Genomic DNA, 25,822 nt, shown 5'->3' with positions numbered 1-25,822 from the left:
GGAGCCCTTTCCAGAGTATGAGAGCAGAGATAAAGAGTTCTCCCCAGGTCTCAAGGCAGAGTTTCCTAGGGACAAGTCCAATGGCCGAGGCTGGGTCCCAGCCTGGGTCTGAGTGCGGTGTCAGAACTGAAGACAACACAACTCCCCTTACCCCTAAGAGACTCTAAGACAGGCGGACAAGCCCCTTCCTCTGCAGCGGGTCAGACCGAGGAGTCCTGAAACGCTGCAGGAGCTAGTGGGCGGCCTCTGTGGGGGCGGAGCGGAGCGAACCATTAGCCTCTACTGTCGGGGGAGCCCTGCAAGCCATACTATCTTCTGCGTGGGAGGCCGGGTGGGGGTGCCAAGTGCAGTTCCCGGAGCGGGCGCAAGGGGTGCAGAATAAGGTGCACTCAGCGACCCGGCGTTCACCCCACCTTCCAATTTGAGAGCGTATCTCCTGAAGCCACTCCCGCCTTAAAATCCAACCTTTACTCCCACCTCGCCGACAGCCCAGCCCTAGTGTCCCGTGCGGCGTAAGGGCCAACGCGCCACCGCCGGGATCCGGGGTCGCGACTCGCGTTCCACGCCGCTCACCACTCGCTCCAGGTGACATCATCCCCCGGCCGGGTTCCGCCTCCCGCCCCAGCCGCAGGACGCCGCACGCCTATTGGCTGACGCGCGTTGAGCCCCTCCTCCCGCTCTCCGCCCGCGCGACCCCTCCCGATCCGTGCGGAGGCGGGGTTTAGCATCCGGCCGGCGCCGACACCCCCTCTCATTGGCCACTCTGCGCCGTCTGTCAGTTTCCCGTTAAAGGGGCCACGACCGCACTGGAGCTGTGGGGGGTGGGGGGAGGGAGGAGGAATTTTTTGGGGGGGAAGGTGGGATTTGGGGGGCGCTGGTGGGCACCCGGGGGTCTGAGGGCTGGGGCCTCGCGGGGGGCGGCTGAACGGTGACAGGGGCAGGTGGCTATTTTAGGGGGTTGAAGGCTGTGAGAACGTGAGGGGGGGGGTTCCTAGCGCCGAAGCCGGAGCAAGAAACGCGGAGCCCGCGCGAGCGGCGGAGACAGGGCTCCCGAGCCACAGATCCGGGCCCCGGCTGCCGCCAGGGGCCCCGCCCGGTCCCCCCACCCCACCCCACGTCCCTCCTGCAGCCCAGCTCCGCCCGCAGCCGCCTCGGACCAGGTAGGTAGAATCCCGGCCCGGCCCGCCTGGCAGCGCCCACCCAGGGGACCCCTCACCGAGCTTTCCCCGCCTCCCCGAGATCCTGGATTCCCTTCTTCATCCCCGGGGACCCCAGAGCCCAGATTTCACCGCTCAACCCCAGAGACTCAGACGTGCCCCTCCCGGCTCTCAGAGTCCCCAACCGAACCCTAGAATCCCAGGCGTACTGCCTCCATGCACCTCCTCCAGGGCCCAGGAGCCTGGATTTCCCAGTTCAGCCCCGGGAATCCCCTCTGGACCTAGATCCTCCTCTTCAGCCCAGTCCAGACACCGGCCGCCGCTGTGTCAGACTCCTCCAGCGAGGGCTAGTCGCCCCCCGTCACGTCTGCATAGTCCCCCATTCACGCATTGGTCTGCCCATCTCCGGCCCTCGGGCTTGAACAGCCGGCCGAGTCCCCTCAGTCCAGGCCAGCTCGGCGGCGGCCCTGGACACAGGCCCGCTTTGGAGCTGTCCATGGTCAGCGCGCTCGGCAGCCTCGCCTCCCCCCACCTACCGCTACCGCCGCCGTCGGGGAGGGGGCACTGGCGGCGCGGGGATCCCCCCGCCGCACCTATGACCCGGGGATACCCGGGCCCTCCATGACCCGGGCGCCCGGGCCTCAGGTTCCTCTGGCCCGTCCTCAGCACCCCTGGTTTCCGTGACCCTAACTGATTATTGAGGAGTCTTGGCTTCTGAATGTTCCTGCCTGGTCCACCTCTGAGACCTTGGCATCCAGGATCCAGCTTCCACCCGGTTCTGGGAGCGCTGTCAGTACTCTCATTCCGTCTGGTGAAAGGCCTCGGCTGGAAGCCCTCACCTCAGGACCTAGGAATCCAGTTTCCCAGGCTTTGCTCCCTTTAGAGACTATGTGGCCCTCACATAAATATACCCAGCATCTGCCCCCTTAGGGATTCAGGAGCCATGACTCTCTTCCTTTCAGGGACTCAGAATGCAATTTCCTTGCTTCTGCCCACCCTGGAGACCTAGCCTTGCCCCCAGTCCTGAAACCCCTCAGGGACCCGGGAATTCAGACCCCAGCTTCTGCACTGCCCACCAAAGCCATCTGCCCCAGGCCTTCTCCCAACAAGCATTCAGGATTCAAGCCTCCATCCCCTGTCCCCTACCTCTATACAGACTCAGGAGTCCAGAGCCCCAGCTCTTCCCCACACCTCTGCCAAGTATTTAGCTCTTCAGCTCATGCTCTTAGGATCTCAGGTCCTATGGCTTCATAACCCTCCATCAACTTGACATCTCTGGTGGCCTTGAAAAACCCCTGCCTCGTTCCCATATCATCTCAGGTGCAGGGCTCCCCCTGGAGTTCTCCCCTCTCTCTCTGTCCCCTGGGACCCAGCTTTTTGAGATGTTTCCAGTACCCTATCGTGATGTTTCCACATCATGATGTCCCATACTCTAAACACACTCTTAGGCTGATTACCTCTGTTCCTACAGAGGCGTTCTGTAGCCTAGGCTTCTTAGGTGAGCTAGAACCTAACCACTGCCTTATTTCCAGTTAAACATGTGCCCTTGTAGTGTGCTCTAGATTCCTTCTAAATCCCAGAACACTCCCAGTCATAGTCTTTGTTCTGTCTTCACCCAAGATATGTTCTAAATTCTAGGCTAGATGCCAAATTCTAGATATATCTTTTCCCGGGTGAATTCAAATATCTAGGTAATGCCCCCAAGCCAAATCATGATACCACCTTCTCCTCAGACGGTTTCAAAATTTTAGAAACCTTTCCTTGTTTATTTTCTGCTAAAATTTCATTTCAGATATGTTCTAGCTTCCAGTCGTATCCTTGGCATTGTTCTAGAGTCCATTATCTTCCCAGGGGCAATCTAAGTTCTAGAATGTATGTGTTCCAATTCAGTGCTCTAGCCTTTCTCCGAACTGTGCTTCAATTCTAGAATGTACTTCTTTATTTTAGGTTCCATTCAATTATAGTCTAAAATCCAGAGGATTCCCACTGAAGTGTTTTACATTACATCTTCCTTCCTTACGTTCTAGGTTCTATGCCTATCCATTCCCACTTTCTCTGTCCATCTTTTCCCTAGTGTGACTTTGGTTTAAAATTTGTGGATTGTGGGCCTCCTCCTACATCTGCCAAATCAACATTCAAAGTACGCTCTAGGCTCTCTCCTCTTTGGAGTCTTCAGCCTAGAAATGTCCTCATTTCCAGAACATCCCCGCCCACCCCACTTTGCCAGCTCAGTTCTTATGTCAGTCAATTCTCAATTCCCAATATGCATCCTTCTGCATCTTCCCCCAGGCACTTCTAAGTTCCAGGTGAATTCCTTGTTACTTTCTAGGTTTTTTTCAGCGCTAATGCATGTTCAGAATTTTAGGGCATATCTTCTGCCCTTTGAGTTTTAGCTTTATCTACATACATGATAAGACCAAGAATGTCACCCCTGCTATATTCTGTGTTCTACCTTCAGCTCTGGTACGATCTGAGTTCTACATTATGTCTCTTGACTAGGTGTGTTATGCATTGAATTAAGTATGTTCTTAGATATATATCATTATGCTCCCCTCCATGTTTGGGGCTCTGGCATGATCCAGATACTCTTTAAGTTATTGGATTGTCCTTGGCTGACTCAAGGTTCCAGACCTGGGTTCTAGAATATGCCCCTCCACATGGCCCTATAAGCACACCTTATCCCAAGCACAGTCAGTGTGGAAGCATGTGCCCTTTCTGCACTGACTGTGTCTCATGCCAGTGGCTTTCTAGATTCTATGTCCAGCCTTGCTGAATTTTGTTTTCTTCTCAGTGAATTTGAAGTTCTAGAGCAGCCTTCCTAAAACATCCTGTATTGCAGCTCTTAAGTAGGTTCTGGGTTCTAGACACCATATTGGTTTGGGGCCTAAGCCTGGCCTCCATTGTCCTGAATATGGCCTCATAGTGCTGGGATTCAGTTGACTAGATTCCCAGATCCACCTCTTCAAAGACCCAAGGGTACAGGCACCCAGCTGCCTCCTTTCCTGGGTCCCAGGGACTTCAGTCTCCTCTCCTTAGAGGAGTCCAAGACCCCAGTCATAGGCTTTGGACATAGTCCTCACATTGGGTGGGGCTGGAACCATCCACTCTCAGAACTGGTTATGCTGTTGCCTGAAGGGAGAGACAAAAAGGAGGAAACAGAGTGAAAGTCCCTCCTGCTTTCAGCCCTGCCAGCTGGACTTGTCTGACCTGTGTGTGGAGGGAGCGGCTCAGGATGCCTCCTCCTTCCGTCTCCGCCCACAGCTCCTGCCCCTGGACTCCTGGGGCCTAGAGGCCTGGACTTCTGGGTTCTGGGCAAGGAGGAGCCTGAAGGCTGGGATTTCTGGGTCTAAGGTTGGAGGTTGAAAGCCCAGACTCTGTGTCCCCAGGGAAGTGGGGCACTGCAGGCTCAGACTCCTGGTCTGGGGGAAGGAAGGGACTTGGGGACTTGGACTCCTGTGACCTGAGGGACAAAGGAGATGGATCTTGGACTCCTGGGTGTTGGGAAATGGCTACCATAGTGCCCTGCTCTTTTTATCTCTCTCTCTTTCCCAAGTGGAGAGGGTCTTTAGAGTCTTTGGAAGCTGGGATCTACATAGCTAAGAAACTGAAGGAGGCAGGAGTTGGGTAGGTGAAGACCATCCCTGTGACATTATATAGGTAACCTCGTACCAGTGACCTCTTTCTGTGACCCTAGTTGTGTGGCCTCCTGAAGGCATGATTCTCACCTGGGCTTCAGTTTACTCATGCAGTCGGGTGACGGGTATTCTCAGCAAGGCCAGAATAGATAGACTGATTTGTCCACGTTTACTCAGGCAATGGGCCACCTAGCTTTGGTTTCTCTGAATAGGCCCAGCCTAGATTTGCTGTCAGTGTCTGACCGGATCTGACTTCGGTTTTCCTCAGCTCCTCTCACCCGGGTAGCCTGGCCTGGTTTCCTGAAGAGCAATGGGTTTCCATTTCTCCTGTGTCATGATCCGAATGGATGGACCTCGGTTTTTTCTGTGAAATTTCTGGGTTGCCCCGCCTCGGTTTCCACTATGTAGTATCCCAGTGGCCGTGGCTCAGTTTCTCTGCCTTGACGAGGCTGGTCTCTGTTCCCTGCCCCCTCTCCGCATCCGCAGGCCAGCACCGCCGCCATGATGTGCGAGGTGATGCCCACCATCAGCGAGGATGGCCGGCGGGGCTCGGCGCTGGGTCCGGACGAGGCGGGCGGCGAGCTGGAGCGCCTTATGGTCACGATGCTCACAGAGCGCGAGCGCCTGCTCGAGACGCTGCGCGAGGCTCAGGACGGGTTGGCTACAGCACAGCTGCGGCTGCGCGAGCTGGGCCACGAGAAGGACTCGCTGCAGCGCCAGCTCAGCATAGCGCTCCCCCAGGTCTGGGCTGGGCCAGGGCGGGGCCTGCGGGAGGCGGGGCCTCAAGCAGGGAAGGCGTGAAGAGGGCGGTCCGGAAGAAGAGGGACTTGTTGGCGCTTGCAGGAGAGAAGGGGTCTCGGCTTGCCGATGGTGGGCGGGGCCTGGTTGTTGGAAGGGGCGGGGATTAGCATGGAGGGCGGGCCTTCAAACTCCCAATCCTATGGAATGAGGAAGATGGGAAAGGATTGATCTGATCGTCCCGATCCTGGACAGGAGTTTGCGGCTCTGACGAAGGAGCTGAACTTATGTCGGGAGCAGCTGCTGGAGCGGGAGGAGGAGATTGCAGAGCTGAAGGCGGAGCGGAACAACACGCGGGTGAGGGGCTAGGGGCGGGGCCTACGAGGTGGGCGGGACCTCGGGGGTGTTGTAGCCTATCAAGTCTATTTTTCGCTTCTCACTTTCCTGTCTTCTCCTCCCTGCTCCCACCTCCTGGCCGGTCACCTCTGGACCCCCTCTTCCTTTCATGTCCACTCCCCATCTCTATAACCGTTCTCTATTCCTGTGCCACTCCTTTGTTTCTGCCCCTACCTCTGTTTTCCTTTTTCTGACCTTTCTCCCTACTCCTTTGCTTGGCTCTACCTGTTCCTCCATGTGTCCTCCCTACGTATCTGAACCACCCTATTCCTCCTCCCTGCTCTCTCCTGGCCTCTTTTCCTTGGCCCCGTGCCCTGTCCTTATAGCTTCTCCTGGAACACCTGGAGTGCTTAGTATCGAGGCACGAGAGGTCACTGCGCATGACAGTGGTGAAGCGTCAGGCCCAGTCCCCGGGCGGAGTCTCTTCCGAGGTGGAGGTGCTCAAGGCCCTAAAATCACTCTTCGAGCATCACAAGGCCCTGGATGAGAAGGTGAGAATCCGCAGGGCCTGTATGGAGAACGGAAACCCTGAGGTTTCAGTTGGGGGTGACCTGAATGGGAGCTATTCTGGCTATGACTGGGAATGTCCTAAGTGGGAAGAACGTTGATTGTGATTGATTGGGTCAGGCTGCTCAGAATGGGACCTGACTGGTCGATAATAGAAAAGGGAATTGGGGTGGGGGCTTCCAGAGGGTGGGCCTGTTTTAGTAGTTGATTGGGGCTACACACCCATCACTGAGGAATACAAATATTGCCCGTTCCAGGGGTGTTCTGTGTCACAGTTGTCCTAGATTGGGTCTGATCTCCATCTCTGTCCTGCCCCCATCCCCAGGTCCGGGAGCGGCTGCGGATGGCGCTGGAGCGGGTGGCAGTGTTAGAGGAGGAGCTGGAGCTGAGCAATCAAGAGGTGGCAGTGTGGCTAAGAAGGGGGGAAGATCTAAGAGACTACCAATGGGGTGGAGCTGACTGGGTGGGTTCCAGAATCTGTGGGGCCAGGAGTGGGGCAGAAGCCCAATGGAGTTGGACTAGGGAGAGACTTGGTAGGGCTCTAAGGAGGGACCCCTTTGGCAGGCCTGAGGGGAGAGCTGCCCAGTGAGGGCGAGCCCTGGTGCTTATGTCTAGGGGACTCACTAGGCAGGAAATGTAGGGTGGGGCCAGTCAGGGCTAAAGAGGACACTGCCACATGGAGGCTAGGAGTAAGGGTGCAAGGTCTAAGGGTGAACTGTGGGGTGGGGGGCAGCAGAGCAGTGCCAGTGGGAAGCAGAGCTTGGGGTGTGAGGACTCGCTTAGCCTGACTTCTCTTCTCTGTTCCCAGACTCTGAGCCTTCGAGAACAGCTGTCTAGGCGCAGGTCTGGGCTGGAAGAGCCAGGCAAGGATGGGGACGGGCAGGTAAGAGGAGGAAGTCCTTTGCTCCCTCTTGCTCTTCATTGGCCCCCATCCCTGTAACCACCATTCAGCCCCCTGACTTTGCGATGGTCCTCTTAGTGTTTGGTGTGATCCTCACTGACCTAGGACATCCGAACTCCTAAGACCTTTACTGACCTTTGACTTCTGATTCAGATCACCTAGCTAACTTCTGTGACCTCCATGACCCTTATTGATCTTTGATTCCTGCCCGCCCACCCCCCACCAACTTTCTCCTTGCATTCTCTCTCTCTCTGTTCCCCATGCTGGGTTCTGTCCCTACCTCCCTCACTGTCCCTGCTCCAGACCCTTGCCAATGGCCTGGGTCCTGGTGCGGATTCGAGCCGGCGCACGGCGGAGCTGGAGGAGGCCATGGAGCGGCAGCGTGCGGAGGTGTGCCAGCTGCGGGAGCGCCTGGCGGTGTTGTGCCGCCAGATGAGCCAGCTGGAGGAGGAGCTGGGCACCGCCCACCGCGAGCTGGGTAAGGCCGAGGAAGCTAACGCCAAGCTCCAGCGCGACCTCAAGGAGGTGAGGCCGGAGCCCATGGTGGGCTGCCCTCTGTCCTGCCCCTCCCCCTAGTCCTCCTGGTTCCCCTTTCCCAAAGTCAGAGAGTTCATGAATCGTGGAATCTGGATTCAGTCCATAGCTGTGTGCTTTCTCCTCTCTGAGCCTGTTTCCTCACCTGTAAAATGGGATATATATAACCCTTGCCAGAGGGTTGTCATGTGGCACATACGTGGTAGGTACTCAGTAACTGGTGGTAGCTATTATTGGGAAATACTCTTGAGGGTCTTAATTGAATTCCTTTGTTTGCATTATTTCACCCCATCCTGGCTTAGGCCCCTTGATCCTAACTCCCATGCCCCAGGAACTGCTGGGAAATGTAGGGCATGGATTCTTGAAGGCACTGGATGAGACAGAACAGTGAGCGCTTTGTTTTTCATCATCCACTGGAGCCTTCATCTTGGATAATAAACCTGGATGACTCTGGGGCCTGTTGGGAGGTGTGGTGAGCTCCCAGACAGAGTCTATCTCCCATGAGACTTTGGAGCACCTACTCTGGTTTTCTAAGCCTGTGTTACCCTGGGGGAATCCCAGATGGAAGAGACCTTTGTTTTCCATGAGACCCTAGTACGCTTGCTCTGTGATTGTAAACCTGGGCAGTGCTAAAAGTTGCTGAAAAATCTGAGGCCTGGATTTTTTTAATGGAGTGGATTAAAGAAGAGTAGAGACTTCCTATCACCTGGGGCCTTAGGTCATCCATATGGGGAGGGTCTAAGACAGTACTGCCCTTAGAAGCTCGTGGGAGGTGTGATGCCACTATTTTAACTCTCAGGTGGCTGGGGACCAAACATTGGCTATTCCTGGGAGCTCTTGGCAGGTGTGGCTCCACCATTAACGCCCTGATGACAGAGAACTTCATTTCCTAGGATACTCTGGGGCCCCTGATCTAGGGTTCTAAGCCAAGGCGCCCCCTGGGGTCTTCTGGACGCTGTAGTCCACCGGCTCTTTGCCACCTCTACAGGCGCTGGCGCAACGGGAGGATATGGAGGAACGGATCACGACGCTGGAGAAGCGCTACCTGAGCGCCCAGCGAGAGGCCACGTCTTTGCACGATGCCAACGACAAGCTAGAGAACGAGTTGGCCAGCAAGGAGTCATTGTACCGGCAGGTGGGGATGCGGCCCGGAAGGTGCTTTGGGTCAAGACCATAGCTCTCGTGAGCTAGCCCCTCCCCTCTATCTGTCCATCCCCAGAGTGAAGAGAAGAGCCGTCAGTTGGCCGAATGGCTGGACGATGCCAAGCAGAAGCTGCAGCAGACGCTGCAGAAGGCGGAGACCTTGCCTGAGATAGAGGCGCAGCTGGCCCAGCGTGTAGCAGCGCTTAACAAGGTGAGCAGCCTGAATCACAAGTCTGGAGTCCTGACGGGGAGGAGCCTAGAGCTCTTGGGGCGGGGCCTGACACCCAGCCATGGAGAAGCCGGGCGTGGAGTCTGACTGGGTCCTAGCGGGGCAAAGTCAGATGCCATGGGGTCCATCGGTCTAGGCTGAAGAACGTCATGGGAATTTTGAGGAGCGGCTTCGGCAGCTGGAGGCCCAGTTGGAGGAGAAGAACCAGGAGCTGCAAAGGGTGAGGGGGCAGATGACTGCGGGAAGGGCGGGGCTTGAGGCTGGAGGAGGAGTTCAGTTGAAGGGGCGGGGCTGGGGCCGTTCTGGGTTTGGTGGGCTTCAGCGCCCCGGGTGGGGCTCTTCTTGGGGCAGGCTCGGCAGCGGGAGAAGATGAACGATGACCACAACAAGCGGCTGTCTGAGACCGTGGACAAACTGCTGAGCGAGTCCAACGAACGCTTACAGCTTCACCTCAAGGAGCGCATGGGGGCGCTGGAGGAGAAGGTGTGCCCTCAGCTAGGACACCGATGACCTGGAATCCCGGGGCCCCACATGCTTCCCCAAACCATCATTTGAGTTCTCCCCAAATCTGGGCACCCTGAATTTGAATTTGAAAGATGTCTCTGCTCTGTGGTAGAACCATTCTTTCACCTAGTCCAAACACCCCAAGAGCCGAATTCTGGGGCACCCGTATCCTGACCTGAGTTCTTGGCTTTTCCCCAATCCTCTAATCCTGTGGACTCAAAAACTCTGAATCTTCTGCAACTATAAATGATGCCGAATTCTGGGGCTCCCAGGGACTCCCCTCCCCAGATGCATCTTTGGCCCCACAACCACAATCTGCAGTTTACCATTTGTGCCCGCCTCCTTCCTCCTGGGGTCCCCTCAGTCTCTCTCTGGACACTTAAGTCCCCAGGTCATGCCCCTTCCAGGCTCCGCCTTTTAACTGTATCCGCATCCCCTACAGAACTCCCTGAGCGAAGAGATCGCCAACATGAAGAAGCTTCAGGATGAGCTGCTGCTCAATAAGGTAAGGAGGGGCCTGCAGGGGTAGGCTGGGAGGGCTCCCACCAGGGAAATGCAACCGGCACTGGTGGGGGATGGAATAAGCCATGCTGGGAGGCGCTGTTCCTCAGGGGCCGAGCAGATTCTGACCTGATACCTCCAATTCCCTCCCCCCAGGAGCAGCTCTTGGCAGAGATGGAGCGGATGCAGATGGAGATTGATCAGCTTCGGGGGAGGCCACCATCCTCCTACTCCAGGTGACAGTAGCCCTCCTGCCCCACCTCTGCCCATGGAGCTCCCTTGGCCAAGCTCATCCTTCCCAATGCCCAGGTCTCCCCCTCCTAACTCTCTATTGTCCTGAGATTTCTGCTGATTCATAGTATTTTTGACTCCTGACTTCATGACCCCCTGACCCCAGACCCTTTTTCCCGATCTCTGACTTCCTATCCCTCTCCCATTCCCCTGACCTCAGGCCCCTCCCCATGAACCCTGATCTCTGCTCCCTTTCTTTGACACCTTGATCTCTGACTGCCTTTCCATGCCCACAGATCTCTCCCTGGCAGTGCCCTGGAGCTCCGTTACTCCCAGGCACCCACAATACCTTCTGGCACCCACCTAGACCCCTATGGAGCTGGCAGTGGCCGGGCAGGCAAGAGGGGCCGCTGGTCAGGGGTCAAGGATGAACCCTCCAAGGTCAGCAATCACTTTTGGGGCCTGGACTAATCAGGGCCTGGGTGGGCAACAGTGGGAAATGGAGTCCAGTACACTGGGCTCTGGAAGGGGGCTGGGGTGAGAAGCAGGGTCTCCTGGACCCACACTGTCTTCTCTCCTTCTCCCACAACTCCACTGTCCCCACTGGCCTGGATGTCTCTTCATGTGGATATCCTGCTGCCTGGTGAGAACCTTAGAGGAATGATAGGGTGGGGTCTGGGTGACCATGGGTAGGGTGTAGAGTCCTAGAATAGGTGGGGCAGGTGAAGAAAGGAAGTGGGCTGGGTCAAAGGAAACTGGAATAGGGGAGGGGGCAGTGTCATGGGTTGGGGGCTGTCAAGAAAAAGGAACTTCAAGAGAGCTGGGCTGGGAAGACTGTGGGGACTGGGTCACATGGTGAGGCCAGTGTCAGGGCATGGGTAAGGTCATGGAGGGTGGGCAAAGTCAGGAGAGGTGAGGGAAGACCCAGTGCCTACCTTGGCCCTTGGCCCCTGCCCACCTGGTGTCCCTCTGTTCCACCACAGAGACAGGAGTGGGAGCGGAATGCCCCTGCGGGGTCCATGCCACCCCCATTCCCTGGGGAACTGGATGGTTCAGACGAGGAGGAGGCAGAGGGCATGTTTGGGGCTGAGCTGCTCTCCCCCAGCGGTCAGGCTGATGTGCAGACACTGGCCATCATGCTTCAGGAACAGCTGGAAGCCATCAACAAAGAGATCAAGTGAGTGCTGGCCCAGTCCGGCTCCACCTTGCCTGAGCTGATCCCAGAGCCTCCCTGGCCCTGGAGACTGATCCGAAGGCCTGACCCCATCTCCTCTCCTACCTACTCAGGAAGGAACTCTTCCAGCCGAACTCCCCAGTAACAAAGAACCCCACGGGATACTCCCAGAACTCTTCCATATGCCTTTTATTTGCAAATCCCCTGGCCAGTACCCCCAATTGCCCAGTATACTAAAGGCTGCATCCCCAAATACCAAAATTCTCAAGCCAATATATCAAGAATCCTCTAGTACAGTGGATTTCATGGCTTCACACAGTACCCAGAGAATCTCCCAGTACCCCAAAAATCTCAACACAAGGTATCCAACCCCAAACACCAAGAATCTTATTCTATCATGAACCTTAACTCTAGATACCCGGAATTTCTACCTAATATAACAAGAATCCACAATTTTTAAAGAATCCCCCACTGACAGAAAGTCTATGCTGATTTCCTAGAAACCACCCTATTTAGCAATTCTTTAATAACACATTTTCCATGGGTTCCAGAAGATACACCACAATGATCACAACCTTTATTCAAATTCATTCTGACTTGAGGCACTAACTCTCACATGCTGCATGTATGTGAGACTCCATGACCTTCCCAGATCCTAGGTTGACTCCAGAGCCCCTACTCTCACCCTGATCTTGTCCTCCTTAGAACTTGATCTCTTGTACATAGTGGTCCCTTTATGATTTTTCAGAACCAAATGGTTCTCTTTGGGTCACCCTGATGCTGACATTGATTATCTTGTTGACCCCAATCCTTCTATGACCTCCTGAGCCTATCATGACCCCTTGGCTCCCCTTGAACCTGTGAGGCCATCGTGAATCCACCAAAATCCTCTAACCTCATTGTGCTTTCCTCAGAATTATTATCACCCCACCAAGCCTTCCTTATCCAGTTTTCCCCCTTTTCTTCCTCAGGCTAATCCAAGAGGAGAAGGAGACAACAGAACAAAGGGCAGAGGAACTAGAGAGCCGGGTGTCTGGCTCTGGCCTGGACTCACTAGGCCGCTACCGCAGTAGCTGCTCACTGCCCCCATCCCTCACCACCTCCACACTTGCCAGCCCCTCCCCTCCCAGCTCTGGCCATTCAACACCGCGTCTGGCACCCCCTAGCCCTGCCCGTGAGGGCACTGACAAAGCTGTGAGTGTTCTGAAGTCTCCTCAGCTTGATAGGGTGTGGGGGGTCGTCATAAACAGGACTCCCCAACAAACAGCAACAGTAGCCCCTCTGGTGGTTTTCAAAAGCAATCTTACCTTTCCTGAAAAGTTCCAACTCAGGGACTAAAGGTAATGCTGAGCCACTGAGTTCCTGAACCCTAACTTGTACTTTAGTCAGATATGCCTATTTTTACCTGTTTTATGCATTAATTTTCTTCATGGGATTAAAAAAAAATTGTCTGTACTACACATACATTTAAAAACTACCATGAGATCCTCAGAATTGACATTAGATCCTCAGAATACCATTTATGGAATGCATAAGTGATATAAGCCCTATTTTATTGCCTTAAATCCAGCTTTCCTGCTTCCAGAACTTATAACTCATAAGTTTTCCTTGAGGACAAGCAGATCCCACTCTTGACACCAGAAGCTAAAATAACATGAACATGAGCTAGTCAAGCTCCAGAGGAACTGGATCATTGCCTTTATTTTTCTGCAATTCACCCCCACTTGATCCAAGCTACTTTCAGAAATGGTGACCCAAACCAGGGGCATCCTAGACATCCCTTAACAGACATCTCAGCTAATGAGGAGCCTCCAACATAACCCTACCTACTCAATCCTGCATCTCTGCCTCTCTGTCCTCAGAATCATGTCTCTAAGGAGGAAGCTGGGGCTCCACGAGGGGAGGGGCCAACCATCCCAGGAGACACCCCACCTCCCACTCCCCGTTCTGCCCGCCTTGAGAGAATGACTCAGGCCTTGGCACTGCAGGCAGGATCCCTGGAAGATGGGGGGTCCTCACGGGGAAGGTCAGCAGGGATAAAGGATGGGATAGGGAGGGGCTTGCTTGGAAGGATGAGATGGGGACTTGGAAGAAGAGGACGCTTCCCAGATGGGGTCTGCCCTTACTCTCTCCTGCTCACCCAGTGAAGGCACCCCAGATTCCCTGCACAAAGCCCCTAAGAAGAAGAGCATCAAGTCATCCATAGGCCGTCTCTTTGGCAAGAAGGAGAAGGGACGAATGGGACCACCAGGTCGGGACAGTTCTTCTCTGGGTGAGCACCTTAATGCTAACCAACCATTCCTTTCTTCTTTACTTCCTCATTCCTTCCTTCCTTCCTTCTTTCTTTTTCTTTACATATTCATTTGACATTCATTCATGTCTTACATTAATTTGTCAATTCATTTATCATGGGGAAGGGCAAGGACTTGGTAGAGGTAGGGGAGGAGGATGGACAAGGAAAGGGCACCCTGAGGCCTGCATCGATGACTGGTGGGTAAATGAATTTACTATTTCATTTACCTATTTTTTTAAATAGAGAAAGATAAAGGAGCACCTTAAAGGCAGGGCACCTGGTGTGCTGTTGCCCGATGGTACTGGCTTGTGAAAGCCAATAGTTAAATTTTCCAGAATTTTTTGAGCTGCTTGACATCACATTGGCACCTTGTAATTGGTAGGATTATTTACACCATGGAAATTGGCAAATGCTATACACCAGGAAATGCCCTCTCTATCTCCAGGGAAGCAGTTGTTAAACTTTTACCAGCACACCACTGCTGCCTTACTCGGGCCACCCCAGTGTCTCTAGCCCTTTTCTGGGGGTGTCTCCAATTCACTTCCTGGATGGTGACATTGGTCCCTGTCTGGCTTTATCACTCCCTCTATGTGGCCTCATTTACTTCTCCCTTGGGGCTTCCTTTGATGCCTCCCACTGTGGCGTCCTTCTTACCACCCTCAGCATCAAAGATTCTGCCTCCCCCTTGAGACTCTCCAAATTTTGGCCCCTCCCTGACTCCAGCTGGAACACCCTCCGATGAGACCTTGGCCGCTGACCCTCTGGGGCTAGCCAAGCTGACAGGCCCGGGAGACAAGGACCGAAGGAACAAGAGGAAGTGAGTGTGTGTATATATGGGGGCGGGTTGTGGTCACGTGGGAGAAATGTTGGGAGGCGGTGTCCGGATCCTGAACTTGCTTGCCTGGAAACTTGGGAACCCCTAGAGTTTCTCTTAATTTTTTTTTCTCTTCTCTCTTGATTGGGGGTCAGGAGAGTGTACTTAGATTCACATTTTTTTTAACCTTCTGCCATATTTTCTATCTTTGTAAAAAGTGCTCTGGAGGAGGGGGGAACTGTGGTGAAGGGGGCCATCCATGAGGGCTGGGCGTCTCTACCCTGAGAGCCCCTGCCCTGGCCCCCTCTCCCCAGGCATGAACTTCTGGAAGAGGCCTGCCGCCAAGGCCTGCCCTTTGCTGCCTGGGATGGGCCCACGGTGGTCTCCTGGCTGGAGGTACTAGGGCCCAGAAATTCCCTGACTCTTGATCCCCTAACCTTCTGAAACCCCCACCCTTAGGGTCTGGCTGGGTCCTCCCAGCACCATCCTCCTAACCCAGAGGTGGAAGTGGAGTTGGGGTGGGGGTCGGAGAGCCCTGCAAGACATTGGGCTTCCTATTGATCTCAACAGCTGCTTTCTCCTCCCGACCTGCGTCCTCTGGCATGCCCACTTGGGTCCCGGTCTCCTGTGGTCTCTCTGTCTCTTTGTGTCTCCCCATGTCCTCTCTCTGTGGAATTATTGGCCTCTATTTTTCTGCCTCCCTTGCTGTCTCTGTGCTTTTGTTGTTCCTTCTGCTTCTTCCCATGTCTGTGGGTCTTCCCATGCCTCTCTCCCCATGTCTTTTGCTCCTGTCTCTCCCCATCTGTCTCTCTCATCTCCATGTGTCTTTCCTTATCTCTGTGTCTCCCCATCTTTCTCTTTCCCCTTGACCCTGGCATTTTCCATCTCTGACTCTCTTTTGTCCCCCTGTGTCTCCCTCTAACACTGTTTTGTCTCTCTGCCCTGTTTCTTCTCACTACTAACTCTCCCATGTCTTTGTTTCTCCCCCACTTACTTTTCCCCATCTCTCTCTCCTTCCCTTTCTCTCTGTCTCTCTCCCGTGTTTCCTCCAATATCACCTGTCTCTCCTCTGTCTCTGTCTCTGTGTGTCTCTCTCTTCCCTCTTCTTCCCTCCCTGCCTCTCTCTGGTCCAGCTGTGGGTAGGCATGCCTGCGTGGTATGTGGCCGCCTGCCGAGCCAACGTCAAGAGTGGTGCCATCATGGCCAATTTATCAGACACGGAGATCCAGCGTGAGATTGGCATCAGCAACCCGCTGCACAGGCTCAAGCTGCGCCTCGCCATCCAGGAGATGGTCTCACTCACCTCACCCTCAGCGCCCGCCTCCTCCCGCACGGTGAGTGTCCAGAAGCCAATCCCAGCCCTTGCTGCCAGGGCCCCGCTTGTCCTCAGACTGACCTATCCGGGGCCGGTTCACTCCAGCGCTGTCCCCTAGATACTGTTCCCACCGTCTCCCCCCTGGACTATGTGTGTGTAGGGTTCTCCCCTCACGTATTCCTCAGACTGTCTTACACACTGCAGCCAGAGGGGCCCCATCCTGGAGAAAAAGCCAAATCCATCTGGTTCCCTATGAGGCCCCGCCCCGCACCCCCCCTAATTCTGCTCCTTGGCACTTCTTGCTTCCTTTCCTTGGAGCATCCCCCCCCCCGTGTCCCCTAAGGCCGGCTGCTTCTCATTCTTGAGGTCTGAGCTCAGATGTCACCTCCTCTAAGAGGTCTCCCTAATCAACAGTTGAACTAGTCACCCACCCCACTATCCTAGCACATTTACACCTAATTTTCCCCATAACATTCACTGCCTTCTAATATTTCTTCTTGTTCCACACAGATATTTATATGTACCCATGCCTAATTCAGCAGTTGTTAACGTTTCGCCATTCTTGCTGTTTACACGTGTATGTGTCTGTGTGTGTGTGTATGTGTGTGTATCTGAAACACTTGAATGTAATTTGCAGATGTAGCAGGTTAGCCCAGAAAATTACTTCAGCAGGCATCTTCTAAAAATAACATTCTCTTAGGTAGCCACCATGCCTTTATCATACCTAAGGACATTAACATGGTTCATCTCATCTACTATTCAGTCTATGTTTAAATTGCTCCTTGGGTATCAGACCCTACAATTGTGCCTGACACTCATGAGGAGCTACAGATAATGTTTGAGTCAATGTCTGAATTCCTAATTCAACTCTTGGAGGGGTTGTTGGGAGCAGGTGCTCAGTTAATGTGAATACACGACCCCTCCCCCAAACATTCACCCCAGTGCTGTATCTGCCACCTCATTCTGAATTCTCACTCTACCTCTGTGTGAGGTCAGAGAGGTGCCGTGCTTTGCACAGGCCACACAGCAAAATGCCCAGAAGGGCCCGAAATTTGCCGAACTTCAAAGCTCATGTTCTTTTGCCTGGTACACAGCAGGTGCTCAATAAATGCTCATTCCCTTTTCTCTGTCATTGCCTGGCCCACATCAGTGACTGGCCTTTCTGAGCAAGAAAGCAGATGTACATAAATATACATAGCCTGGGCCTCCAGAAGCACTACCCGCTTCCCCAACCCTATCCGGAGGGCCTCCATCTCCATAACACCCCTCGCTCCTCAGTCCACAGGAAACGTGTGGATGACACATGAGGAAATGGAGTCCCTTACAGCCACGACCAAGCCTGTGAGTGCCCCCTGCGGGCAGCCTTTGGGGTGACACTAACTCTCTCTGGGACGGGGCGGGGGTGTGAATCTGTGGCTGTCTGTCCGTCTGTTTGTCCCTCCCGCCCTCCTCCGCCTGCCCCTTAACCCACCCCTTCTCTCCCCTCTTCCCACTAACGGGTCAGGAGACCAAGGAGATCAGCTGGGAGCAGGTAGGGGGCGCGGGGCGGGACGTGGGAGCATGAACAGGCTGTGCACGCTGCATGGACGCCCCTCCCTCTCCGAGCCCCGCCCCCGCCGGAACATTCCATCACCACCGCGCGGGGGCGCTGCGCGGAGCTGCTCTGGACTATCTTTGTGGCTTGGTGGGGGTCGGTGTAGCGGCTCGGACTGTGTGATTGTTAAGAGTGCTGCTCCAGCCGTTCCATTACCACGGGTGCCGGGGCTCTGGGGCTGTTCCATTGCTATAACTAGAGGGAGACGCCGGGCAGCCCGTTTGCCCTGTGCTTGAGGGGGATGTGCGACTGTTTCAGTGTACCGGGCAAAGGGGAAAGCATTCGGGGAGGGGCGGCCACAGGCGGAGGAGTAGGGGAGGAGAAGCGCACTTTATTCTCTGGAAAGCGGAGGGGTGAGCTCGCCCGAGGTGAAGGAACTACAGGGGACAGAGGTCTTTGTTTCTGGTCAGGGGGAAGTGTGCATTGTTTACTTCTGCTAAAAGAAATGAAGGACTGTGGCTTGATACAGAATATCGTTGGACTAGCGTTAGACTAGTATTTTCGAGACAGTGAAGTGTGATGGATGGATCCGTTATTCTTTGTTGGAGGGAGAGCTACGTTGGAGGAATCCATTGTCCTGACTTGGAGGAGTAGTGATGTTGGTCTGATGCGCTGTTCTGAGCTGGGACGATGCTAGACTGGAGCTTCTCAGACTTGAATGTACAGTTCAAATCACCTGACGATCTTGAAAAATGTAGATTCTGTTCCAGCAGCCTAGGATGGGGTCTGAGATCTTGTAGTTCACAGCTGTGGTCCAAGGACCATACTTTGAGTAGACAAGGGTCTGTTCTGTCATCATGAGAGTAGAAGATAACTTTGGATTGGTTTCTGCCCTGAGCAGAGGTTGGCCATTGTCCTGCTGTAGGGAGAAAAAAGAACAACCCTGGGCTGGGGGGTTGGACTGTACCCCTTCATTAATACATGGGAAGGGGTCAGAAGGCCTGACCCTTCCCTTACCTGCCCATGGCCCCAGATCCTGGCATATGGCGACATGAACCACGAGTGGGTTGGGAACGACTGGCTGCCCAGCCTGGGGCTACCCCAATACCGCAGCTACTTCATGGAGTCGCTAGTGGATGCCCGCATGTTAGATCATCTTAACAAGAAGGAGCTCCGGGGCCAACTCAAGATGGTGGACAGCTTCCACAGGTGGGGCTGCCTGGCCAATGGGGACAGTCCAAGGGGAAGTCCGCTTCTAGAGTTTTTGGCCACTGGGACGGGTGATGGAAAATTCCTGGGACTGTCGTTGGCACTTCCGCCTGGATTCTCAGATCCTGACTCCTGTGCCCCTGCCACTAATTAGACGCCACTGGGAGAAGTCCAAGTCACGAGGCAGTTTGGCTAGTTGACCTTACACTGACATCTCCCAGAAGATCACAGCCAACGGGGAGGGTCCCATAGGAGCATCAGCCGCTGAGGTGGTGAAAGCTCATCTGTGACTCCACTTTCCCCGCTGCTCAGAGTGAGTCTGCATTATGGGATCATGTGCCTGAAACGGCTCAACTATGACCGAAAGGACTTGGAGCGGAGGCGGGAAGAGAGTCAGACCCAGATCCGAGGTGAGTAGAAGAGTATGACTCTGGCTGGGAGACGGAGGGGTTTGGGGCTGGGCTGGAGCCAGCATGGTGAGGGGAGAGGAGAGAGGCCAGGGAAGAAGAGCCTCACCATAAATGTGGGAATGGAGCCAGCATAGGGGTGTGGCCAGGAAAGAGGAAATGGGGGTGGGGGCATGGGCTAAACTGGACGGAGGCTGAGGGTCCCTTCCATCCCAGACGTGATGGTGTGGTCCAATGAGCGGGTCATGGGTTGGGTGTCCGGGCTGGGCCTGAAGGAATTCGCCACGAACCTCACGGAAAGCGGGGTGCATGGGGCGCTGCTTGCCCTGGACGAGACCTTCGACTACTCCGACCTGGCCTTGCTCCTACAGATACCCACGCAGAATGCGCAGGTGAGCTGCCGCTTGGCCCGGGGCATACTGGGCACCCCCACCTCTCAGACTGCACGTTGCAACCCCTCCCCACCTCTCCTCCCCAGGCTCGGCAGCTCTTGGAGAAGGAATTCAGCAACCTTATCTCCCTGGGCACAGACAGGCGGCTGGATGAGGTGGGAGCAGCAGCAGCTAAGAAGGCTCCGCTCCTAGCGGCGCCTGAAGGGTCGGTTCTGCGGTGGTGGGGCTTGACTCCGCCGAGTAGTGATTGGAGGCGGGGCCGTGGGGCGGGGTTAAGGGAGGGAAGAGACGGAGCAGGGGTGGAGTCAGATGAAGGGGCGGAGTCAGGTCAGGCCCTGGTCCCTCACGGGCTACCCGGGTCCTATACCTAGGACAGCGCCAAGTCCTTCAGCCGCTCGCCGTCTTGGAGAAAAATGTTCCGAGAGAAAGACCTGCGGGGCGTAACCCCCGATTCCGCTGAGATGTTACCCCCCAACTTTCGTTCGGCCGCAGCAGGCGCCTTGGGCTCGCCGGGGCTCCCCCTCCGCAAGCTGCAGCCGGAAGGTGGACGGCTCCGAAATGAGACAGCTCCTCTTCCCTTCCCCTCCCAGAAGTCTCCCTGTCCAAGCTCTGGAATGGCCTAGTCCTTTCTTCCCCACCCATGACAAACGGGCCGCTCCAATAAGACAACTCCTTCCCGTGTAGAATGGATTAATCCCGCACCCCCTTTCCAGGGTGGGAAATGAACTCGCCCACTGTCACCTGGGGGCACCTTGGATGAATTTAAGGCAACCGAAAGGAAGGGAAACCGGCGTGGAAGCGGGAGGTCGTTGTCATCTAGGGAGGGGAAATCCAAGGAAGGACGCTTGGGGTTGAGGATCGGAGAAACCCTGGGGAGGAACTGGGCGGTGTGCGCGCGCAAGCTCCAGGCTGAACCGCTACTTGCTCTCCTTCCAGGCCAGACTTCTGGGAGTTCCCGGGCAGACGGCGTTTCGGTGAGAACCTATTCCTGCTAGTGTAGGCCTCCAGGTGAGGACTGTACAGGGCGATCTTGGGGGTTTCGGGGCCGCACAATGGATCTTCACTGCTCCACGCACTGCTCAATGCAGGTGACCTCACTCGGATGGAAGAATCTTCCAGAGGCTGGGCTGTTCCCCCTTCTGCCCAGAGTTATGGTCTCGCCGGGGAGAGAGGAAGGGGGAGCTCGCGCCGCCGGCTGGACCATCTGTACAGACAAGCAGGGAGTGCACGTCGCCGCCTCACAAATGGACTGGGCCTGGACCAAACCACAGGAACTGGATTGAGAGGGGGAAAGAAGAGGGCAGGAAGAAATCCTGCCCCAAACTTCCGCCTCCCTTTTCTCAGCTTTGTAATTTATTGATCAGTTTCCGATGGGAGACGGGTGCCCTTTTCCCGCGGGAGAGGGGCGGGGCTTCCCTCCCCGGCCGCATGCGAAGAGGGGCTGCCCCCTTTTCCCTTCCCCAGTCGCGGGGCCCAAGTCTTCCCCCTTCGTCCAAAAGGAGGGTGGGTGGACTCGCTGCTACAAGCCTCGCTTCCTGTGCCATTCAGCCCCGCCCCCACGCATCGGGTAGCCGGAGCCTGAGGTCCGCTGCGGGCAGGGTCTCCTCTACCCAGTGTCTCGTGTCCCCGGGGCCCCTCCGCCCTCAGTGCTGTGGCCGTGTCTGTGCCCCGGGGGTAGCGGGTGCAGACTACGCTCCCTGTTCCCCTCTGGCTCCGGGGTTTGCATGGGAGAATCCTCTTTTCATGATGCCACTGGGCGACGGTGTGGAGGGAGGACGGTGGGCCACGGGAGCCCTCGACCGCGACTCTTGGTCGGCCTTCCTGCCCCAGGCGTCACTCAAGTGATCACGGGTAAAGAGAACTGTTTCAAAAAGCTCCCGTGTTGACTGATTTGTCAGGACCCTAGGGAAGCAAGCCAACCACCTCGACGACGCAGGAGTCCAGGCCCCTTCAACTTCAGACCCACGAGTCTAAGTCCCCATCCCCACCCATGTTCCCTAATCTTTAAGAGCCCCCCACGCCCGACAATCAAGTTTTGGGGAGCGCGTTTATTCAGAGAAATAAATATGGCTCGTGGGAAGGGTTGGATGGCCAGGGAGGTGCGTCTGCGCCGCAGCCGCGCGGCCGGGTCAGGATTCTGGAGTTTCCAGCATGTCCGCTAGGGCCCTGGAAAGGAGGACAGAGGTTAGACAGCCGAAGCGTCCAAAACTCACCCTGGGACGCTCAGAGATCGTTACCCTGCCCATTTTACCACTGGTAAGTGGAGTACAAGGTGTCCAATTCTCAGTGCCTCTCTAAACAGGGCCCTCACCCTCCCAACACACACGCACTTACTGGTATAGGGACGAGGAGAAATAGTCGACGTAGCTTCCTGTGAGAAAGGGGTTTGGGTACTCCGTGAGCGAAATTAGGGAGCCTCTGGTCAGGATTAGCTCCACCCCTTTTCCTAGTCCCTCCCCTAATGAATTCCTTCTGGAACTCCCTTCAAGGTTCCGCTCCTTACTCCTTGCTGTGGGTGTTCCCATTCTTCGACCTAGCTTTGGCCCCGCCCGCTCCGTTCAAGGCCCACCCCTCAATCCTTCACCACTGTCTCCAAGCTTCAGCATCTAACCCAAACCTTTCCCCAATTCAGGTTCCGCCTCTCCGTGCTCACCCCGCTCCACCTATTGACTCCCAGCCTTGGCCTCGCCTCCACGGGCCTAGCTCCGCCCGACAAACTTTCGGTCCCAACCCTCAGGTTTTGCTCCGCCCCCACCAGAGGGTCGTCTCTCTGGGCCCCGCCCACGCTCACCGGGTGAGCAGACAGTTTCGCAGACCAGCGGGCAGAGGTAGCAGAACTGGCAGTGCTGGGGGCGGGATGGCGAGAGAGTGAGGGGTTAATAACGTGTCAGGGGCGGGGCCGTACGGGGGTCAGAGGAAGGAGCTGTGTGGAATCTAGGCTGCATAGGGGGTTTGGGGATTGGGGTTGGGTCAGTCTGAGGACAGACGCCAGGATCTGGGACTGGAGGTGCTCAGGTGGTCCCGGCCATCTCCGGGGCTCGTGGAGCCTTGTGACCGGGGAAGTCTCACCTGGCACTGGTCGCAGTGCTCTCCCATGTTCTCCTCATCGCAGTGACAGTTTTCACATTCAGTGCATCTCTGGGGACCGGAGGACCCTGGTTAGGATGGAAACTCTGCCCCCGTTTGGGGCCACCACCAGTCCCCCATCCTACCCTGTGGACATGTTCCCAAGTCCTCATTCTCATTGCCTCCAACACTGAGCTTAGCTTACCTCCCAGAAGTCGCCTTCCTCCTACCTCCTTTCCCTATAACAGGGCGACCACATCCCCGTCACTGTGCGTTGTTGCCGGCCGGACCCTTCACTGTTCTCCCCAGTCGTCCCTACAGCCTGTCCGCCGCCAGTCCCATCCCCCCTCCTCTCAGCCTCGGAGCCTCCTGTCTGTCTCTATCCTGTGTCCTCAGGGGCAGCTCAGGCCTCACTCCTTCCTGGACCATTGGCCCAGCCTCCTCCCCCGCCTCCTGGCCTCCAAGTCTGTTCCCCGTGTGGCCCCAGAAGTGTGTTTCTTCACCAGGAACTGCCCCTGGCCTCCCTCCCGACCCCATTGCTCAGGGCCCTCCCAAGGCACCCCTGAGCCCCGGGGCAGATTCCTGGGGGAGCTGGTGGACGGATCTGGGCAGGAGACTCACGTTGCAGAAGGTGCAGTAGCCACACAGGGACCCCGGCTGGTAGTTCTCGTACTCCTGGGCGTCCTGCGGACCTGTAGGCACAGGAGGGCCGCAGTGACCCGGGCCGGCTCCGCTCCTGCCCACCCCCACCTGCCGGATCGCTTACCAGCGTCCTCACCACGCTCCTCACTGCTGCCCCCTCCAGCCACCTCCTTCCTGGCCAGTGGGTTGGGGATGATGGTGAAGGGGAGCTCTTCCTCCAGCCCCTCCTCTTCTTCCTCCTCCTGTTGGCCTTGGCTCAGGGGGGCGTGAACCTCAGCCCTCTCTCCCCGCCTCTCCCCATCGCCCCCTTCCTCCTCCCGCTCCTGCTCCCCCTGGAAGAGGCTGAGACCATGACCTTCCTCCTCGTCTTCCGCATCCTCCTGGTCCCGCCTGCCATGGCGGGGGCCTTCTCCCTGCTCTGGACCATCCTCATCTTGCTCATGGGAGCCGCGCTCCTCTTCCTTCTCCTCTTCTGATTCCTCCTCGGAATCTCTATCCTTCAAATTATCTTTACCCTTAACCTCCGTATGTTCCGGGGGCTGGGGGCTAACCTCTTTGGTGGACCCTCTGTGGCCAGTCCCTTCATCTCTGTGGCCTCGTTCCCTGCGGCTGGCAGCCTGGTGGCCCAGCCTGACAGAGAAGTCCTCCCCCTCCTCCTCGGCGTCTCCATGCTGCTGAGGGCCGGGGATCGGTGCGTCGGCCTCGCCTGGGAAGCCCTCCTCCCCCCAGCTCTTGTGGGCGTGGGGTTGGTAGCTTGCGACATGGTGGCGGAACTTGACTGTGATCTCCTCCTCCTCCTCCTCCTCATCTCCAAGGTCGTGGGTATGTCCGGGACCCTGGTGCCAGCGCTCAGGGGGCCCAGCCTCATTTTCCGTGTCTCCACGGTCTTGGTGTCTGTGGCTGAGGATGTGGTGATGGTGTTCCTCGGAGATGCCATCCCCTTCCTCCCCGTGGCCTCCGTGCCTGTGGGCCTGGTATCTATACTCAGTAGAGAATACATCTTCTTCTTCTTCTTTTAAGTGGCCTTGATGTCCGTGGCCAGGGACATGATGGTGATGCTCATCTGAGACATCCTCCGCCTCTTCCTTCCCGTGGCCTTGGTGCTTGTGAGTGTAGTGTCTGTACTCAGTGGAGACACCCTCCTCCTCCTCATCTTCATCACCCTCTTCCTCTCTGTGGCCTCCGTGTACATGCCTGATGATATGATGGTGATGCTCACTGGACACAACTTCGTCCTCATCTTCATCCTCATCTCGATGGCCATGAGTCCTGTGGCTAGGGACGTGGTGGCCATGCTCAGCTGAATCGTCCGTGTCTTCATTCACATGGCCTCTGTGCCCGTGGGCCTGCCACGCACGCTCTGTGAAGACCTCCTCATCAGAGACGTTCTCGTCTCCGACCTCATGCCCTTGGTACCTGTGGCCTTGGAGTCCGTGACTGTGACCATATTCCCTGGAGACATCTTCATCCTCTTCTCCGTGGTCTCTGTGGCTCTGAAATTGATGCCCACCCTCTGTGGAAACACCCTTGTTCTCATCTACTTGGCCTCTATGGCTGTGGATGGGGTGGCCAAACTTGCCGGACGTGTCCTCTGAGGGCCCTGGGACGCCTGCATTGTTGTTCCAGTTGCTGGGGCCTGGCCCGGCCCCTCTCAGCTGCTGGGTCATGGCCGGGGGGAGGAGCAGGCTGGCCGCAGCAGCCCAGAGGACAGAGGTGTGCAGCCATGGCCCAAGGTGGCCCATGGGGACAGATAGGCAGCCGAGCTTCTCCCAGGGCTCGCTCCAGCTGCCTCTGTGGCTGTGTAGATAAATGTTGAGGTCCTTGTCCCTTTTGGGTCTTTCTCTTTCTTTCTGTCTGTGACTTCCCTTTGCCGTGTCTCTCTCGTCTCTGCCTTTCTCTGGTCCTGGCGCTGGACACCCCTCTGAGGCAGTCTCAGGAGCCCCCTTGACCTCCCTCTCTGGCCCTCCTCCCCACTTTACAGCCAATAGGGTCTCTCCCCTCCCTTCTCTGTGGCTAAATTTACTTTCAGCCCTGAGTTATTCTGGGTCAGTCCCCGCCTTCCCCTGCCGTCCTGCTCCTCCCGGCTGGGGAGGAGGTGGGCGAAGGGGTCTCTCCTTGTCCAGGAGAGAGTGGCCAAAGGACTTGACACTGGACTGCCAACAAGTTCATGCTTGGCAGCTGCCCAGACAACAGCTAAACTTTTAGTGGGCCAAGTTGGGGGCGCCTGGGGCACTTGGGGGGGGACAGGAGGGTCGTGTCTGAGGGGAGAGACCCCTGCCATGGGAGGATTGGCGGTTAGATTATGGGGAGTTTCTGGCTGGAATGGGATCCTCTGCTGAGATGGTGGCTGCCGACATGGAGGCCCTGGAGAGGGATGGAAGCAATCCGCCCCAGCACACGCACCCATGACCTGCAGGCCCTGGAGCTCAGATCTGAGGGCAGGGGCCAGGGCCGGGCCAGGGCTATAAATGTGGTGAGGGGGATGGGGGACTCAGATTAC

General features: G+C 56.2%; 3 protein-coding genes across 6 annotated transcripts; 1 reads left to right on the top strand and 2 right to left on the bottom strand.

Moving 5' to 3' along the window:
- Positions 1-1,960, bottom strand: C17H19orf73 (chromosome 17 C19orf73 homolog). The gene is given in 4 exon segments (XM_073226366.1): positions 1-495; positions 642-812; positions 1,694-1,750; positions 1,886-1,960. Coding segments are annotated over 4 exon segments (645 nt in total). The 3' UTR covers positions 1-153.
- PPFIA3 (PTPRF interacting protein alpha 3) lies at positions 919-21,487 on the top strand. Of its 4 annotated transcripts, none has more exons than XM_037005939.2 (30): positions 919-1,160; positions 5,279-5,533; positions 5,786-5,887; positions 6,253-6,417; positions 6,759-6,833; positions 7,242-7,316; positions 7,638-7,859; positions 8,857-9,003; positions 9,088-9,222; positions 9,377-9,460; positions 9,592-9,723; positions 10,187-10,249; positions 10,402-10,481; positions 10,773-10,917; positions 11,466-11,653; positions 12,622-12,844; positions 13,513-13,676; positions 13,795-13,922; positions 14,667-14,760; positions 15,072-15,153; positions 15,891-16,091; positions 17,351-17,413; positions 17,577-17,603; positions 18,640-18,815; positions 19,128-19,225; positions 19,439-19,614; positions 19,701-19,769; positions 19,986-20,157; positions 20,551-20,588; positions 20,703-21,487. In XM_037005939.2, exons 2-30 carry the CDS (start codon positions 5,294-5,296, stop codon positions 20,895-20,897), a joined length of 3,759 nt encoding a protein of 1,252 aa, XP_036861834.2. In that variant the 5' UTR covers positions 919-1,160; positions 5,279-5,293; the 3' UTR covers positions 20,898-21,487. The 4 variants fall into 4 exon arrangements, with proteins under 4 accessions (XP_036861834.2, XP_036861836.1, XP_073081850.1 ...); XM_037005941.2 differs by having other exon boundaries at positions 20,551-20,622; positions 20,703-20,885; XM_073225749.1 differs by lacking the exon at positions 17,577-17,603.
- Positions 21,488-21,642: 155 nt separating this feature from the next.
- Positions 21,643-25,274, bottom strand: HRC (histidine rich calcium binding protein). The gene is made up of 6 exons (XM_017665640.3): positions 23,447-25,274; positions 23,302-23,372; positions 22,684-22,752; positions 22,406-22,460; positions 21,949-21,985; positions 21,643-21,780 (listed from the first exon to the last, which is right to left on the bottom strand). The coding sequence occupies exons 1-6, from the start codon at positions 25,062-25,064 to the stop codon at positions 21,744-21,746; spliced, it is 1,887 nt and encodes a 628-aa protein (XP_017521129.3). The 5' UTR covers positions 25,065-25,274; the 3' UTR covers positions 21,643-21,743.
- Between the last annotated feature and the right edge of the window lie 548 nt (positions 25,275-25,822).

The sequence above is a fragment of the Manis javanica genome, chromosome 17 (assembly GCF_040802235.1).
Source record: "Manis javanica isolate MJ-LG chromosome 17, MJ_LKY, whole genome shotgun sequence".
Taxonomy (NCBI): domain Eukaryota; kingdom Metazoa; phylum Chordata; class Mammalia; order Pholidota; family Manidae; genus Manis; species Manis javanica.
The sequence above is the reverse complement of the archived record's forward strand: the minus strand, read 5'-3'. Positions and strand labels throughout refer to the sequence as shown.

What these genes read in the sequence shown, in the direction of transcription:
- PPFIA3 (XM_037005939.2), top strand. Translation starts at nt 5,294, where the DNA reads ATGATGTGCGAGGTGATGCCCACCATCAGCGAGGATGGCCGGCGGGGC. An exon ending in TGGGGGCGCTGGAGGAGAAG is followed by an intron (nt 9,724 to 10,186) that starts GTGTGCCCTCAG and finishes CATCCCCTACAG; the next exon opens with AACTCCCTGAGCGAAGAGAT. An exon ending in TTACAGCCACGACCAAGCCT is followed by an intron (nt 17,414 to 17,576) that starts GTGAGTGCCCCC and finishes CTAACGGGTCAG; the next exon opens with GAGACCAAGGAGATCAGCTG.
- HRC (XM_017665640.3), bottom strand. Translation starts at nt 25,064, where the DNA reads ATGGGCCACCTTGGGCCATGGCTGCACACCTCTGTCCTCTGGGCTGCT. An exon ending in GGAGCGTGGTGAGGACGCTG is followed by an intron (nt 23,373 to 23,446) that starts GTAAGCGATCCG and finishes CTGTGCCTACAG; the next exon opens with GTCCGCAGGACGCCCAGGAG. An exon ending in AGCACTGCGACCAGTGCCAG is followed by an intron (nt 22,461 to 22,683) that starts GTGAGACTTCCC and finishes TCCCGCCCCCAG; the next exon opens with CACTGCCAGTTCTGCTACCT.